This window comes from Capsella rubella, unplaced genomic scaffold, assembly GCF_000375325.1.
Source record: "Capsella rubella cultivar Monte Gargano unplaced genomic scaffold, Caprub1_0 scaffold_1, whole genome shotgun sequence".
NCBI lineage: Eukaryota > Viridiplantae > Streptophyta > Magnoliopsida > Brassicales > Brassicaceae > Capsella > Capsella rubella.
In genome coordinates, this window is record NW_006238923.1 from 4,674,285 (window position 1) to 4,690,758 (window position 16,474).

Sequence of the window (16,474 nt, forward strand, 5' to 3'; positions counted from 1 at the left end):
AAAAATAAAAAAAAATAAATGGATTTGAATTGGGAGTTGAAGTCCGGTCACGTTGCAGATGCACATGCCGAGTCAATTACGCCCTCTCTCTCTCTCTGGATATTTCTTTTTCTTTTATTTTTTTATTAAACAAGAGGCTCCTCTAGATTTTTTCAAAACACCTTTTTTAGAAACTGGATTTTTTCTAGAATAAAAACATATTATCTAATGTATAACAAACCATACAACATTGATTTTATTATAGCGACAAAAAAATATATGTGATATTTTGATTATTTTAATAACAATAGACAAAACTGGTATGTCATGTAATGAAAACAAAATTTATGGAAGGAAGGAACTAGAAGTAACGTTTCTGAAGACAATTTTTTTTCAACTACTCCCCTCTGCTGTATTTGCTTGTTCTGTGAGCTAAAAGGTCCATTATTCGCTAACCAGTAACCACATTGTATGGGTGCAAATCCATATATATTCATATTAGCTTTATTAGCACTGTAAACACGTAAGAAAATGTTTTTGATTATCATCAGCATAATGTTTAGTGATTAGTATTTGTCCAGTGGTCAACTCATAGACTTTGAGGGTGGTCCTTTAGGCTTTTTTTAGCACCCTATCTTAATGTCTATATTCAACTTCATCGACCATTGGTACCCGACGGCAAAAAAAGAGAGAATATATACTTACAATATAGTTACTATGTGTCTAGTACTATGCTTTTTGATAAATTTAACACGTAAACGTAAAAAGAGCTTTTCTGGGGCATTAATCAAATTTACTTACTTTTTTTTCCATGTTTATGTTTAGTTAGATATGATAGCATCCAGACAACATTTCCACTACGAGTTTCCCATTGTCTCATAATCTCATTGGTCCATTTTTAATTCAATAATAATACCATAGTAAACATATATACTTCCAAGTTTAAAAATAACCTTAATCTACTGTGTTTTGCTAATTGTTTAACCATCCTGCGAGATTAGTATATTAATTTCTATAGGAAACCTCTCTACTAAAAAAAAAAATATAGGTAAGGTGATGTTGAGAAATATATAAGTTTTTGGAATAAGGTGTGGATTTAGACAAAAGGTGATTTGGTGGACAATAGGCATCTCAGTGTTGCCAACATACGTGGTTTAAGCAAAGTTGTGATTCTTTGGGTTATTTCATTACATATTTTTGTCGATCCATTACTTTCTTCTTCTTTTCTAATCGAACCATTCCTTTTTTTTTAAAAGAATACGATTTGTATTATCAAAAATGCACGTTTCTCCTCTTCTTCTCTCTTTTTAAAATAAAAAAAATTGGTATGACATTTCGAGTAGTCCATATCAAAACATATTGGTACGATATTTGGTGGTGAGTGACCTAAAAATCAATAATTATTTGCTAGATCTACAATACAAACGAGAACATGTAAACATTATATTGAATCTCAATCGCACTATAGTTTTTTCTTTCTCTTTTAAGGAGTTGCCAGAATTCACACGACGAACTATGTTTTAATTCGAGTTTCATACCTTATAATTAAATCATTTTGTCAGTTCTATATGTTTTCGAATGTCTAATACTTTCGTATTTTTAATTAATATGATTATCCTATCTAAAATGTTTATATCCCCATTAAAGTATATGTGGATACGACTTATAATTTCTAGAAACGCCAAATTATTTTCTTAACCTAAGAAATTAACTTAAAAGAATCAAATTTGTATATATGATCGTGTCAATCACTCTAAATGCTAAAAAGGAAAAGTTACTTTGAATCATTCGAAAAATCGTGTAAGTTTGACAATAACAACAAAACTGAGATCAATTTATATTTTTTACCTCTAACACTTTTCTTTTTACTCTAGAATGATCGCACTCATTACACACACATATATATATATATATATATATATATATTATGATTATAAAACGAGCTTATCTATTGAAGTACGATAGCAAATGCGCAGCGAATCTATCCTAATCTTTAAATTTGACTGTTTTTATCAAATACATCATACTTAGGCGCATAGATTTTGTTTTGAAGGAAACGTACTGATTATATACTTATAATAAAAAGGCTCAAGAATTTGAATGTTTTTAGCTTTGAGAAAAAAGTTAGATGACAACAAAAGTAGGTACAAAAGACAAAATGTACCTCTTCGGATATTTGGATGGTTTTAAATTATTTTATTCAAAATTACTATTTTATTTATATTTATATTTACTCGCCAATCTATATATCAAATTAATAAGTATGCGTATACGTAGGCCTACATGGTGTTTCGCCTCATCGTCGTGCAAATCATACACGTATCAAGATAAAATAAATCTCAATAAACCAAAGGCATTTTCTCACAAAATTAACTAAAATAAAAATAAATTGAACGTCCACTACACGTATTTATTTACATATCTCTCTCAAACTTATTATATAAAAAAGCTTTTAATTGTCAACTAAAAACCACCATAAAGTTTTTTTTTGTACAATGGTTTCTTTGTTCAATTTATTACAATTGACAAGTACAAATGAAGTTTACAAAAAAAAAAAAAAAGACAAGTAAAAATGAAACAATTATTGGTACACTGATCTTCTATTTTAATTATATATGTCTATAATTTGTTTGTTCGGTGGCGTTTGCGTAGACGTACGGATGGGATACACGTGAATGACACTGTTCTGCTATTATGTATATCATGTATGTATAGGAACTTGATTTTTGTATATAATAATAGTATATATGTAATGTGATAAACTAATAACTATCATGAGTTTGGTAGTCCAGATTGTTTTTTTAAAATAAAAGTGTTGTTGTTTCTTGAAATATAATTAGTGTTTCTATGTAATGACATTTAAATCGAAGGGGGATGCGATACAAAACGATTTCCGAATATAGTATTTAGTTTCAAAACTATAAAACTGAATGTCAACGCTAAACTAAAACTATGTGTCTTTAAAAAAAAAAACTATGTGAACATTCATTAATTAATGTATTATTTTGACAGATTATAAAATGAATTATTTTGTCAATAGCTAAAATTCTCTAATACAGCATAGATCACCCAGCATGACCTTAGTGAATTGTAAAAAAGAGAAGATATATTAAAATTATAAAAAAAACTAATTAAAAAGTAGAGATGGAGCATAATTGTGTTTTGTGAGTGGGTAATGCGCAGATATCAAACTGGGGACAGTTTCAAATCTATCGTATGTTTGTTTTTTCAATACCAACTATTATACCAAAGCATATACTAAGGTTTTCTAATTTTTTATTTTTTTCTCTAATCTTTTAAATAAATATATAAAAAGCAGGCGAGTAGATAGATGTATATTTTGATTTATATATTTTCTTATCAAAAAAAATAAAAAATAAAAAACAAAGTGTACTAAGTTCCATTAACAACGCATCACGTGAGTAGAAAGCAATCAAGTACACAAACCGCACAATGTGAAATTACGTGGTCCCCTTTCCCAATCTATTCTCTCTATTTTTCTTTTTCTTTTCTGGAATTCGACATTATTTTTTTATTAGAGTCGTATTTAGTCAAAAACAAAATAAACCCATTCAATTTTTTATGGATTGACATTATTTTTTCCCCCGGATATTTTATTTATTGGGGGAATTATATGTTGATGCACATAACTACATATTTCAAGGGTGCGAATTCAAGTGGACTTTAATCTATTAGGGATTTGAATGGTTTATTTTGCATTTAGGTAAACTTAGAAAGTAATGAAAATAAAAAGAGTGGTGGTTGGTAAATTTCCATGTGCGCACCAAATTCAGTACGTTGTGTATAGAGCTGCATCTTAAAAACTTACTATATATGGGTAACTTATTTATGATCTTATATTATTGGACGACTCTACTAAAAAATGCTACTAAGGAAAACTAGCTAGCCCTAGCTGTGCGTTGTTATTAGCATGATGATATGCGTTTCCAATATCCTAAAACTCTAACTAAGTAATAAACTATCATCTTAAAACATCGTCGAATCTTATTAACAGAATCTTAAACTCGTACGACGTTTTAGTTCTCGTCAAAGCTTAAAAGTCGAATTACGCTACTCTCTTACCCAACATCTCTTCCTCTCCTCATTGATACTCCTTTCTCTTCTTTCTTATTACTAGTACATGTCTCTTTCTCATAAACAGGTTTGTCCAACACAATATTAAAGTATTCGTTTTTAATTAATTGGGAAAAAAGTAGATATGTTTATAGGGTAATCATAATAATAATAATAGAAGTATTGCGGATTTTTACATATCAAATAGTATTAATTAAAATCTTCTGTTAAATGATTGAGCTAAACCCAATTTAGTCCATCATATGACATATCCGAAATAAGAGTCTTTTTTTCCCTTTGTGTTCAACGAGCTTATTATTATAGTTCTAATCTAAACAGTTCTGATGATCTTATCGTTCTCAATAATTCGTTTTATGCTTTTAGCGAGATATAAAAGAGTAATCAGCTGTACACGAACTATTATCATGATATATTTCAACTAAAACTACTAATACATGATAGCTAAGTATATATATATATATGTATGTTCGATCCATAAAGATCTACACAAAAAGATTGTTTGCTAATATGTTCGGTCCATAAAAATCTACAGAAAAAGATAGTTTTCTAATTTATTGATTTATGGGGTGACTATATATAGATGGATTAATGGGTAAATTAATGTCCCATATTTTTTATGGGTGACCACACAAAGAAAGTTTTAGAACGATTTGGCATTTTTCATTTCTGGCCATTGGTTTTAGGTAACATCAGTATGGATATGGATTATGGTAATCAATTCAACAAAATAAACGCTCATATTATTATGTGGTTTATAGGAGATTCAGAGAACGAGTGCAACACATGACACGATTCGATCTCTAAAACCATGTGCACATATGTGACATAGTTAGCATAAAATATATATATATATATATATATATATAGCATAAAAAAAAAAATATATATATATATATATATATATATATATATTTTGTGTGTGTGGTAGAACGCATAGTTATATATATCTTATAACAATTTAGATGTATATGGAAATGGTTATATATTTTCTCATAACAATTATATTATACAAACGCATATATATGCTGCTAAATAAAGTGAAAGTCCCTTCGTCTAATGGTAGAGTCTAAAACATACTATATGCGCAACTTTATATATTAGTGGTCTCTGTTTGATAAAAATAGGATTTCGTGTTATCAAAAGCGAAGTCACTAAAAGTATAGTTCATTCTTTTGTGGTCTTTTATTTAGATTTTATTTATACAAAAATGTTATCTTTCAAAATTTATCAGCTTCTTTAAATTTACGCCGTATGTATTTGACATTTCTTTCGAGTTTGTTTCTTTTTTTCTTTTAATGCGCATATGAGTTTATTTAGTGTTCCCTTTTCAAAGATTTTGGATAAAATGTTGAGAATCTGCCTCCTCTCATTCTATTTTTAAAGTTGTGTTTTCTTTATAAAAAAACGTTATCACCTAACTATATTGGTGACCACAAATTAATTCAGAATAACTTAAAATTTATAGAACATAAAATATCCTAGAAACTCAAATTTAAATAGCATTAAGAAAACAATCAGAATACTTATTTTATAAAAAGTAAGTTATTTTTTTTGTCAAAAAAACTAAGTTATTTTATCATAGGTTTTTCTAAACTTTATCAAATCGGCATATTAATGTTTCTTTAGTTATATGAAAATAGTAAAAAATAAAATTATAAGATAAGACATGAATATAAAAAGAATATATTGATTATTGTTTTTCTTTTTTCGTGTCAACAGCCTAAATATATAGATTCGAGCGTATGTATCGTCGACATTAAAAAAAGGTGGGAACAAAAATAAATAGTTAAACAAGGGACCATAGATGCGATGCAAGGGGCATAATGTTTGTATACTCCTAACCAATCGGCCTAAATGGCATAGTAAATAAATTATTTACCACTTTACTCTCGTTCGAATTTACATATATATATATATATATTTTGAAGCTGATAAATATATTGGTGAGCCCCCTAATTGCGCAATCGTGTCAGCAAAAAAAAGAATCATCAAAATTATGAAAAGATATATAGTAATAAATATATTATCATGGAGCCATGTTGGAAATAAAATTTTCTAATAAGAGAATTTGGTAGAAGGAGGACGGTTTAAGTTAACAAGGTGCGCGTCCCTTTCAATGTTATGTGTCTTCTTCAGTCAGCGCCACGATTATTGTCTATTGAGGAGTCATCCTCTGCTTCTCCACCTTACAGTTTTATAATATTCTCTTCAAATTTTTGATTATTCACTTAATAATAATATTGGTACCATGGAAAACAATGAAACTTATGTTTTTTTAAAGAAAATTATGTGTCCGTATCCATTAATTTTTTTTCCACATACACCATATAGTATAAATTGATAAATAAAATTTTCAGATTTTCTCGTCTGCAAAAATTTCCAAAAGTTTCTTTTTGATTAAACATTTTTCATGAGTTTTCTCGTACCGATAACACAAAACAATTATAAAGAAAAAATATTTATTTCAAGAACCAAAAAAATTGTATATTATGTAGTTTCAAGTTTCTCAACTCTAACATTCGTTTTCTTGATATTTTTCATTCAGCTTTGTAGGATATTTTTGATTAAAAAATAATAATGAAATTGTGTAGTAAAGTTCAAAGCCGACAGCGTGAGGCAGACGACGTGTACATGAACGTCCACGTGTACCACATCTAACATCTTATAGAGTAATCTTGACCGTTAAGTTGTCTCGGCCAAACCACGTCATCGTAACAGTCGCCGTTGGATCCACGTACTATAACCAAATATTGATTAATTGCTTATATAGATCATAGATGGTCTCACATCAAATATAAAATTTAATAGCTAAAACGGCAAAATATATAACAAAGAAGTTATTTCATGCTTTTTTCAGAAAAAAAGAAGAAAAAGTCATTTTTTACGTACGTGATATACATCATACATGATATTATAATATAATCGAATATGTTTACGTAATTACATATAACTCGTTAATACAAAAGTGATTGCATGATTAGGCTGGAAATTGTTTAAAGATAAAAGAGAAAATTGAATACACAAAATAGTTATAAATTATCGTGTTTTATTATACGATATTGACTTATAAGGCTCTCTATGCCTCTATCGATGCTTTAGCTTTCACGGAAATATGGAAAAATAAAGAGGAAGAGGTTGTATCCAATTTGGAAAAGTAGAGAACAATTCACAGAGAAAGGTCCCATTTACTTATCCCTTAATTTTTTTTTTTTTTTTTTTTTTGATCAACTTACTTATCCCTTAATTAAAATATTAGTTTTTTCCTTAATTTTTTACGAATTCTCTTTTATCACATGTAAAGCAATTTTAATACCAAGCAATCATATATATTTTGTTTTAAAAATCTAATGTTTCAGTGCTGGGGTATATATATTTTTGGATGGATTGTAAGAACTATTACTTTAAATAAAGGATATGTAAGAAATGTCATGACCTAACACCTAACTCAGCAAGGCACCCAACGTTATTGTTTTCGTAAGCCTATTAAATTGGATTATGTTGCTTTCACAACTAAACCTATCGAGAGACCTATTTTTATTTCTGTAATCAGCTTTTATTTTTTTGGGTTTTTGATTAGTGCAGGTTTAACCAAAACGGCACGTATTGTTTTATTTACTCCTCCATTGAAAGCGCGTAAATCATTTCTCTTTTGTTTTGTTTTTTCCTTACTATCATCATCATCATCATCATATATATATGCTTAATGGAAATTTTAACATACTACACCATATTATACTCCATATGAATATAAATACTGTAGATTAGGAATTAAGATATGTTGACTTTATTTCAATCTATTTTTAATTTCCCCACAATAGAGACAACCCTTTTCTTTTCTTTTTTTGACAAAAACAATCAAGACACATTGAGAGGCCTAAAATGTAGACAAAGAAGTAAATGATCTTGAACATGTATTTTATCTAATTTTAGAAGATGCAATTTAATTTTTACATCGAAAATGTATAAGACACGTCATTTGAGAATATTTTTCCTCTATTACTTTTTTTTTTGTTTGTCCTTTTTTGTCTAATCCTTTAAAACTAGGACATCAAATCGAAGACTATACAAAGAGGTTCAAGTTCAACCAAAAAACCTCATTCCAATACTTTGACACTCGTCAACGCCGTCTAAGTGGGCTTGATTATGAAAATGCCTTTCTATGAAGCCCTTTAGACTCGTGCACAGTACAGGCATGAGACAATTGATCATTTTTAGATTGACGGTACATTAGAACAAAAATTTAACTACCTTCAATCAAATATATATGGTAGTTAAAATAGTAATGAATATGATTACAAACATGCATTACTCACGAATGAAAATTACCTCATAAGTTGAAAGGAATAACAGGAAATTTTCATAACTAAGCAGAAATAATTATATAGTATTGTAACAATGCAACAGCCTCTTTTCTTTTCTTAAATCTACAAATGACTAACCAGTTTTCTTTTTTTGACATCTATGCATAACCCGCCATACCGATATGGGAGGAACCAGAACGGTTTGCTTTGTGAGCAGGTGGTGAAGAGACTGACTTGGTAAAATACATGTAGTAGTAGACATTAAGGACCATGGTAGCAACTATAAACACTGCCCCTGCAATGAAAATTCCTTTACGCAACGATGCACACGAGAAAGTTTGCGAGCTTAAGTACTTAGTGTGGTATGCGTTCTTGGTCGCTCCTGCTATTACACAAGCTTCTGCTACCAGAAATGTCATCCTACACTTGTCAAATTGGGACTATTAAACAATGGGGGTTTTCTATATTAACATTACTGATCTATTGATATTTCAAAGCTTCAAAACTAGAAATAAATCTAAAGCTAAATTTGAAGATACATTGATTCAATAGTCTTTAAGGTAATGGGGACTTACCAAGAAGAGATAAAATAGATAATAGACCAAGCACGGTCACTTCCAGGGGATAAAGGTCTACCAAAACACATGCATTTGGTAACACCCATAAGCAATGATTCACTAGAGAGGAGGAAAAGAAAAGCTCCAACGCCATATCCAGTGGCTACATCAGAGTCATATACGCAGAACGTTATGTTTGTTATTGGGTCTTGGATAGATTTTCCCTGCCACACAAAAACAGAGAAAAGAGGAGACCTTAAAGAAGTGCCACAACAGAGCATAAACTCAGTTTTATATATGTTTGCTTCGTTACAAAGATGTTTCTCTAGTCTCAGTCTACAAGAACATGAACATAGCTTTCAGAAATGGTTATTTTCTGAGAAGATTTCTCCAATCTCTTGATTCTGAATTGATTCTTGAAAAATCAAGAACTCAAATTATAGGCATCATTACTAAATCTAAGACATGTTAGCTAAATTGCAAGTAACCACGAAACTAATCCAGATATAGAAATATTCAGCTGCACCATCCTAATGATTATTATTATTTAAGAAATCGAAGCTCAGAGAACTAAAAACCCTAGCGGAGGGAGAGAGAAGAGTGATTCTTACGATGCTGCGGCGGCGTTCGGCGGCTATGGAGAAGCCGAAGGCGACTAAACTAAGAGCGACGACGAGGATAAAAACAAGAGTCGAGGCCTTCCCTTCTCCCATTATCTCCGGCGACGAACCAAGTGTGGAGGAGAGAAGTGTGAGAGAGAGCTGGGTACGAGTAAGTAAAGTGGAAAAAAAAAAAAAAAAAAAACACGAGCTGTGAGTGTCGTTGAAACGAAGAACACGATCGAGACAGCGCGTGTTTGTCACGTTGAAGCGTTGATTTGTATAAAAGCTTCACGTATAGTGTGAGACGCGTGAGGAAGCTTTTTTGAAATTTGTGTTTTCTCCTTTTTGGAAAAGTTAGAAAAAAGGGTAAAGGTATTTTTATAAGAAGCTGGGCTTAATGGGCTAAAAAGCCCGAATCTTGCCAATTTTAAGTTACGGTAAAGCCTGATATATTTGGGTTATAAGAGGGTCGTCTAAATTTCAGAGTGTGGTAGGAAGAAAGGTTAGGAGAAGTGAGTTTCCATTTTTGGAAAATCATATGTAAAAAACTTAATTCTTGTTTATGTTTAGGTTTACTTATACAAAATTTGAAATAAATTCATAAATTCTTTTAGTATACTTTAAATAAAATTTATGCATTGAGTTTAAATCCAAACGCTAAGTTTGCCTTAGACATATGCATTGTATGAATATGAATAATGAAAAAAACATGTTTCATATTTGCTAAATTGTGATTGATACAATCTAGGCATAGTACATCTTTTGTCTACTTCAGGTGAAAGTTACATATGTGTCATGTTTAATTGAGTTTTAATCAGTTTTTTTTTTTTTTTTTTTTTTTGTCTTTACTAGTTTTTTTTATATTTTTGATACGCTACTTAGAATAAATCAGTGAAGTTTTGAAATAAAGCAAGCGAGATTTCCGGCCACAAAGTTTGACGAATCTTTCGGGTTTGATTGACACATCTTTTTATTTTGTAATTTTGTTTTTGTTTTTCGATTGACACATTTAAAAAGCGAAACAAAAGAAAATAGTATAATAATTGGATAATTTGTGCAAGCTGTAATGAAATGTAAACAAAGGAATCGAAATAGATCATCCGGGTGGGGTGAGGAGACAAGGAAAAATAAAAGACTTGTCCTCATGTCACTTGGCTGGTCCGTACCTCTAACAACTGCCCATGTATCTTTACATTTTTCTCTTCTAAAGTTTCGTTTATTTGATTTTATTTTATTTGATGTTCCTTTTTGTTTCTTGCAAGGCAGCTTAGTTTATAGACTTATATTCGCTATATATTTGAAGCAAATTGTATGACCAAAGGAGATTGTATAGTTTATTGATTGATGCAAAACTCTATGACCAGAAGGAGAAATTAAGTAACATTTCCCGACTTAATAACTTCCCAAAATACTTTCAATACATATGTTGAACAAAGTATGTTTATACACTAATTAATGCAAATCTTGAACAATTGTGAGTACTCCGTTTACATATAGTAATACATTAATCATGAAGAGAAAACTGTTGAACTGTGGACAATGTTGCTGACTTGTATTTTGTTTCGTTATCTAAAATAGTTTAACTCTATTACAAGTACAATTCTTTTGGATTCAACAATATAGCATTGAGTGAATCATTTTACATTGTGTATAGATTTAAGTAACATCGCGTATGTGGTAAAGTATATAAAAAGATTTAAACCTAAGTAACATCTCGTATATGGTAGAAATTAGTGAAATCACACAGTATGACGGTAATACATACATTGACACTCTAAGTACGTGAAAACGATAAGTTTACAATTCATCGCGTATGTGGTAAAGTATAAAGAACATTTTAACTTTAAATAACATCGTGTATAAAGGTAAAGTATAATGAATATTTAAAACTTGAAGTAACATAGCTTATATGGTAAAGTATGAAGATAACTTTAAACTTGTAAGTAACGTAGCGTTTATGGTAAAAAGATAGTGAGATCACGATCGATAACACATACATTGAAACTCTAAGAACGTAAAGAAACCATAATATACAATTTCATCATCACCTTAATGTTTGTCACAAAACAAGAACTAGTAGTCCATAGAGAGATACTCCTAGCAAAATGATCAACTCCTTTGGAAATTTACACATCTATCTGTAAAAAAGAGAGAGAGACAAAGATACACAAAAAAAAAAGAGAGGGTAGAAATGATATCTTCACATTTCAAAACTCTTTCGAGCTTTTTCCTTTTTGTTACAATAAGGAAGAAACACTATGCTCTTATTTTTTTCACTAATAATAAAGACACCCAAACTAAACCACTCTCTCTTCTCTCCACCCAACTTTTTTATCTTAATTACAAAATTCCTTAGAAATTTGACACCCAAAAACCCTAATTTTTTATAACAATCCCTCCCCCAACTTTTGTTTATCCAAGATATTTACACATTTTAATCAACAAAAACCCATCCCATCATATATTATTAATATCCATAATCAATTCCTAATCCTTTTCTTTTTAAGCCTTCTCTGTTGTTATATATATATATATACTTGGACTTGCTCTTTATGCAAGAGTCGAAATGCTACGGTTGCGGCTGCGTCTGTCACAGTCGAATCCCACGACACGAACCTGTGGATTGTTCCCGAAGCTCGCCGCTGCCCTGACACAGCTTCCGTTCCTTGGAGAAGACGGCGGCTGCGGTTGGGTACCCCGAGGAGTCGACGGAGCCTGAGGAGCCACCGCGAGAAGCTCTTGTCGAAAAAGTGAGTCTTTTGTTAGTGGGTTAGAAACTCTACTTGGTGGTGACCCTGTGAAGAACAAAGGAGACGTCATCGTCTGATCTTGATCACCACAACCACCCTGCAAAACACATCATCACATAAACAGAGGAATAAAAATCCAAACTTTAGATATTAATCAACAGAGCTACAAAAGCAAAAGGATCGTTATTGAATTATATACCTTTGCGAGGATGAAATCCAAAATCTCGCTTCCTGAATTCGATTCACATAACTCCATCTGATGACTAAACCAAAAACACAAACCCAAAATAAAAATCAGAACTTTGAAATGTTTTCTCAACCAAAAGTTATGAACTTTATAATAGAAAACAAAGTGATGAACTTTATCATAGAAAAAAGTCTCTTACTTGAGTTGCCAACGGAGAGATCGAGAAGAGTGGTGGTTAAGAACACCGACACGGCGAGGTTTGGGACAAATCACGGCGTCTCTGCGATCATTCACGGCGGCGTTTCTCCTCATCTCTTCAAAAGCGTTTTGTTGGACTCCACAGCTGTTCATCATCTTTTCCTTTTTCTTGCTGCTTTCACAAGAATCAATCAAAAACCACACACACACCAAAGGAGAATAAAAAGAGATTGAAAGATTGAGAAAAAATGATATATATAAATGGAAAAAAGAAAAAAAGATAAGGGAAGAGAGAAGAGAAGAGGTGGTCAAATGGTAACGTGTTTTTTATGGAGATCTGGTCATAAGCAGATTTAATTAAGGTTTGATTAAATTTAATTAAAGAGAGAATGGTAAGGTAAGAAGGAATAAGCCACTTGACTAATATTCCATATTATTTTAATTTTTTTTGCCATTATAGTGAATGATGTCAAGATCATAGTGGAGAGACAGATTTTTTGTAATTTTTTAAGAATAAGTAAAACTCAAACAAACAAAAAGAAAGTATTCATGAGAAAAAGTCTAAATTATAACAGTGATACGTTCATTAATTCATTAATTATGAAAATTTAGACAAAAATTAGCATAGATCGAGAAGAAACAGAAACTAAACTTGATGTTTTGTTTTACGATCAAAACACAAGAACAACAAAAAGAATCAAGAATTGTTAGAGATCCAAGATCTAGGTCAATTCTTGATCCGAAATGAAAACGAATCAAGAAAGATACCTGGAGGTGAAAAGAGAAGAGAGATCGTTCGAAAGCTTGAAGCTTGAGCAGAAGAAGAAGAAGAAGCAAAGAGAGAGAGAGAGATCTGAGAAGAGATGAAAGAGAGAAACCTGCAGACAACAAAGCTATGGAATCATGTATTTATTTATTTATTTTCCTGATTTTCTTACAAGGCAAATAATATTTATTTTCTTTCTTTCTTTTTGTGTGTCTGTGTATGTGTCAATTAATAAATTGTCTTGTGTTTAGAGCAAAACGCTTGTTTTAGTTTAAAACATTTAATTCACTACTTTAATTTTATTTAAAAACATTTAATGAAACCATATACACTTATGTTTTATTTGTACAAGATTACAACAAAGCTTTCAGTTTCATTTTAGATTTTGGCTTTTTTTTTTTTGGGTACAAAAGGCGGTGCCTAACCAGACTCTGTCCTCGTAAATATCTTTCAATTGGGGTTATTAATGTCACCGACGAGATTATATCAAATTTTTATTTTTTTTACTTACAAATCTCTTTTACTTTATTACACTAATCTCTAATCAACATTTGGAGAGTTTTTGATGAAAAAGATAAGCCACAGACGGTTTCATACAACTTGTTTATTTTCCTTAAAATGGGTAAAATGGTTGAATACTTGAAAATATTAAATTTCTAGATTTTATTTTCTAACAAAAATTGATGATATCTTTCTTACAGAAAGATGGATTCTTCTTCTTTTTAGTTTACCGCATGTCGCCATTTGTCTTGTGAAATTTATGAAGTATTTTGGAAAAGTTTAGCTTTCTAAAAACACATTACATATTTACAGTTGTTCTATTCTATGCATAGAAATAAAATCAGGATTATATTGCAAGCTTTACCATGAATTTACATCAATAATCAATTTTTAGTGTATCCTATCAATATTATATATATTTTTTCTTAACTATAGATGAAGTTTTCTACTTATCTTCAATCATGTCTTTAGAAAAGTATTATGAAATAACTTACATGATACATTTAGTTTTATAACTGAACTATATTTGTGTTCTAAGTATCTGACTACAAGGGTTAGCAAGTTAACTAACACTTTTTTTTGAAAAACTTTCGGAAATTATACCTTACATTCTTTAGATTTTAGGTTTTATTGTTATAAAACTCACATCGGTGTGAAATTAACAATGGTAAAATTTGTTTGGTGTGTAATTAAAAAACTAGAGAAATAATAATGATAATATTAGGGTTGCAAACCCCAATAGTGGCAACTAAACACGGGATTACTTTTATTACAAAATTTAATAAAAATAGCAGCGGTGAGAAATGATGGAAATAAAATGATAAAGATGAGATAATGGCGGCGCGTAATAAAGATGACATCGTTGAGAAATGACAAAATTACTGAAATAAAATGATAAAGATGATGGCGGCGCGTAATAAAGATGACGGCGTTGAAAAATGACAGAATTACGGAAATAAAATAATATAAAACAACTTAAATGATAAAAATGAAGGCAGCACGTGCTAAAAAATGACGGCGGTGAGAAATTTAAAAATTATGGAAATAAATTGTTTCCGCTTATTGCGGGACTTTATTAGATTTAATAAAAGTGGTGATAGTAAGAAAAAACAAAATTATAAACATTAAAAATGAAATAAAAGGAAACTTAAAATTATAAAGATGACAATGGTACGTGATACAAATTTAAGAAAATAACAATGACAATAGTTATTAGATTTACAAAAAACAACGGTGGCATATAACTAAAAATTTTTGTGAAAATAACGATAGACAATATTTACTAGATTTATAAAAGGATGGCGGGCTGGGCGTAAAAATTATGGAATCCGTAATGAATCCGTAAACTCATAATGTTAGGTTTGTGTAATTTTGAGTTGTCTAGCAATTTTGATCTGTGGATTGTGCGTTTCAGTGTGTAGGATTAATTGCTTTTGAGGAAATAAAAGTAATCACTCTATAGCTAAAAGTCCCTCTCTCAAATATGAAATATTCAAATCTTTGGCTGCACATTGATCCTCTAACTCTACTTCGTTTGTTTGACCAATCTGATGTTTGCATGGTCTTAGTTCTCTTGTTCAATTTGAGTCGTATTCTGGTTCTACTAGATCTAGATTAATTAACTTTGGGGACTACGTAGCTATGGGCCAATGGGCTTTGTAGAACATTGTATATTTTATATATCCCAACGTTACGTTGAAGCAATTTGGAGACAAAAAAAAGTTCCAAATATCAACAAGAAGCTTTGATGTATCGGCACAATCTAAAAGAAGCGATAAGTCAAGTTTACTTATAGCTTCTTTTCTCCCTGCTACTTTCAGCTGAATCCAAAGATGAGTGATGTTCTTAATTGATTCTTTTGGTTAGGCAAATGTTTTTTGGTTCTTAAACTTTGTATTTATCCTTAAATTTCTTATATAAGCGAAACCTAAGAAATTCTACAACTTATACTAATATAGTAATTGATATGTATACGATTTACAAAGCTGATACTTGTAATTAGTAAAGTTTTAATATGTTCTGAGGGGGACCAATGTAACAGCTACCTACAGATCAGAGATCATAATGAATAAGAGTAATGACTGCTGCCTTCAGCCTCATCTCTAAATTTCAGGGCTTCTCTTAAATTTCTCTGTAACTTCTTTTCGGCATTTAAAGGAGTGAGAATTTATATATAGGAATATTTCTTTTCTTGGTATAAATGTGAATTCATTTGTGTAGAAGTATATTGCAAAAAAAAAAATGCCTAATTTGGTATATCTATCTTGGCCAATTATTTTCTGAATAGCAGAAGAGAAAATAAGAATTTACTATCAAAACTAGTTTTGGAGTATGTACACACTCTTCTTTCGTTTCCTACTTGCCATCAGTGTGTTGATATGTTACTAGTATATTACGTATCATATATGTTTCGGTCAACCTCTAGGAAAGAGGTTCCTTCGTGACTATTGTTTTCAACATCAACCTAATTATAATATTTTGAATGAAATATGAATTTTCGTACTAGACAAAAGGTGTGTTTCAGCACTATATATATAT

At 30.4% G+C, this 16,474-nt stretch overlaps 2 protein-coding genes across 2 annotated transcripts; both read right to left on the reverse strand.

Annotated features, from left to right (window-relative positions):
- Window positions 1-8,310: 8,310 nt before the first annotated feature.
- LOC17900077 lies at window positions 8,311-9,723 on the reverse strand. The gene is made up of 3 exons (XM_006303293.2): window positions 9,544-9,723; window positions 8,951-9,156; window positions 8,311-8,795 (listed from the first exon to the last, which is right to left on the reverse strand). The coding sequence occupies exons 1-3, from the start codon at window positions 9,643-9,645 to the stop codon at window positions 8,534-8,536; spliced, it is 570 nt and encodes a 189-aa protein (XP_006303355.2). The 5' UTR covers window positions 9,646-9,723; the 3' UTR covers window positions 8,311-8,533.
- Window positions 9,724-11,549: 1,826 nt separating this feature from the next.
- Window positions 11,550-13,635, reverse strand: LOC17897183. Its single transcript, XM_023789590.1, has 4 exons — window positions 13,438-13,635; window positions 12,671-12,841; window positions 12,484-12,547; window positions 11,550-12,381 (listed from the first exon to the last, which is right to left on the reverse strand). Exons 2-4 carry the CDS (start codon window positions 12,823-12,825, stop codon window positions 12,085-12,087), a joined length of 516 nt encoding a protein of 171 aa, XP_023645358.1. The 5' UTR covers window positions 12,826-12,841; window positions 13,438-13,635; the 3' UTR covers window positions 11,550-12,084.
- Between the last annotated feature and the right edge of the window lie 2,839 nt (window positions 13,636-16,474).

What these genes read in the sequence shown, in the direction of transcription:
- LOC17900077 (XM_006303293.2), bottom strand. Translation starts at nt 9,645, where the DNA reads ATGGGAGAAGGGAAGGCCTCGACTCTTGTTTTTATCCTCGTCGTCGCT. An exon ending in CCGAACGCCGCCGCAGCATC is followed by an intron (nt 9,157 to 9,543) that starts GTAAGAATCACT and finishes TTTGTGTGGCAG; the next exon opens with GGAAAATCTATCCAAGACCC. An exon ending in ATCTATTTTATCTCTTCTTG is followed by an intron (nt 8,796 to 8,950) that starts GTAAGTCCCCAT and finishes TGACAAGTGTAG; the next exon opens with GATGACATTTCTGGTAGCAG.
- LOC17897183 (XM_023789590.1), bottom strand. Translation starts at nt 12,825, where the DNA reads ATGATGAACAGCTGTGGAGTCCAACAAAACGCTTTTGAAGAGATGAGG. An exon ending in TCTCTCCGTTGGCAACTCAA is followed by an intron (nt 12,548 to 12,670) that starts GTAAGAGACTTT and finishes TTTTTGGTTTAG; the next exon opens with TCATCAGATGGAGTTATGTG. An exon ending in TGGATTTCATCCTCGCAAAG is followed by an intron (nt 12,382 to 12,483) that starts GTATATAATTCA and finishes TGTGTTTTGCAG; the next exon opens with GGTGGTTGTGGTGATCAAGA.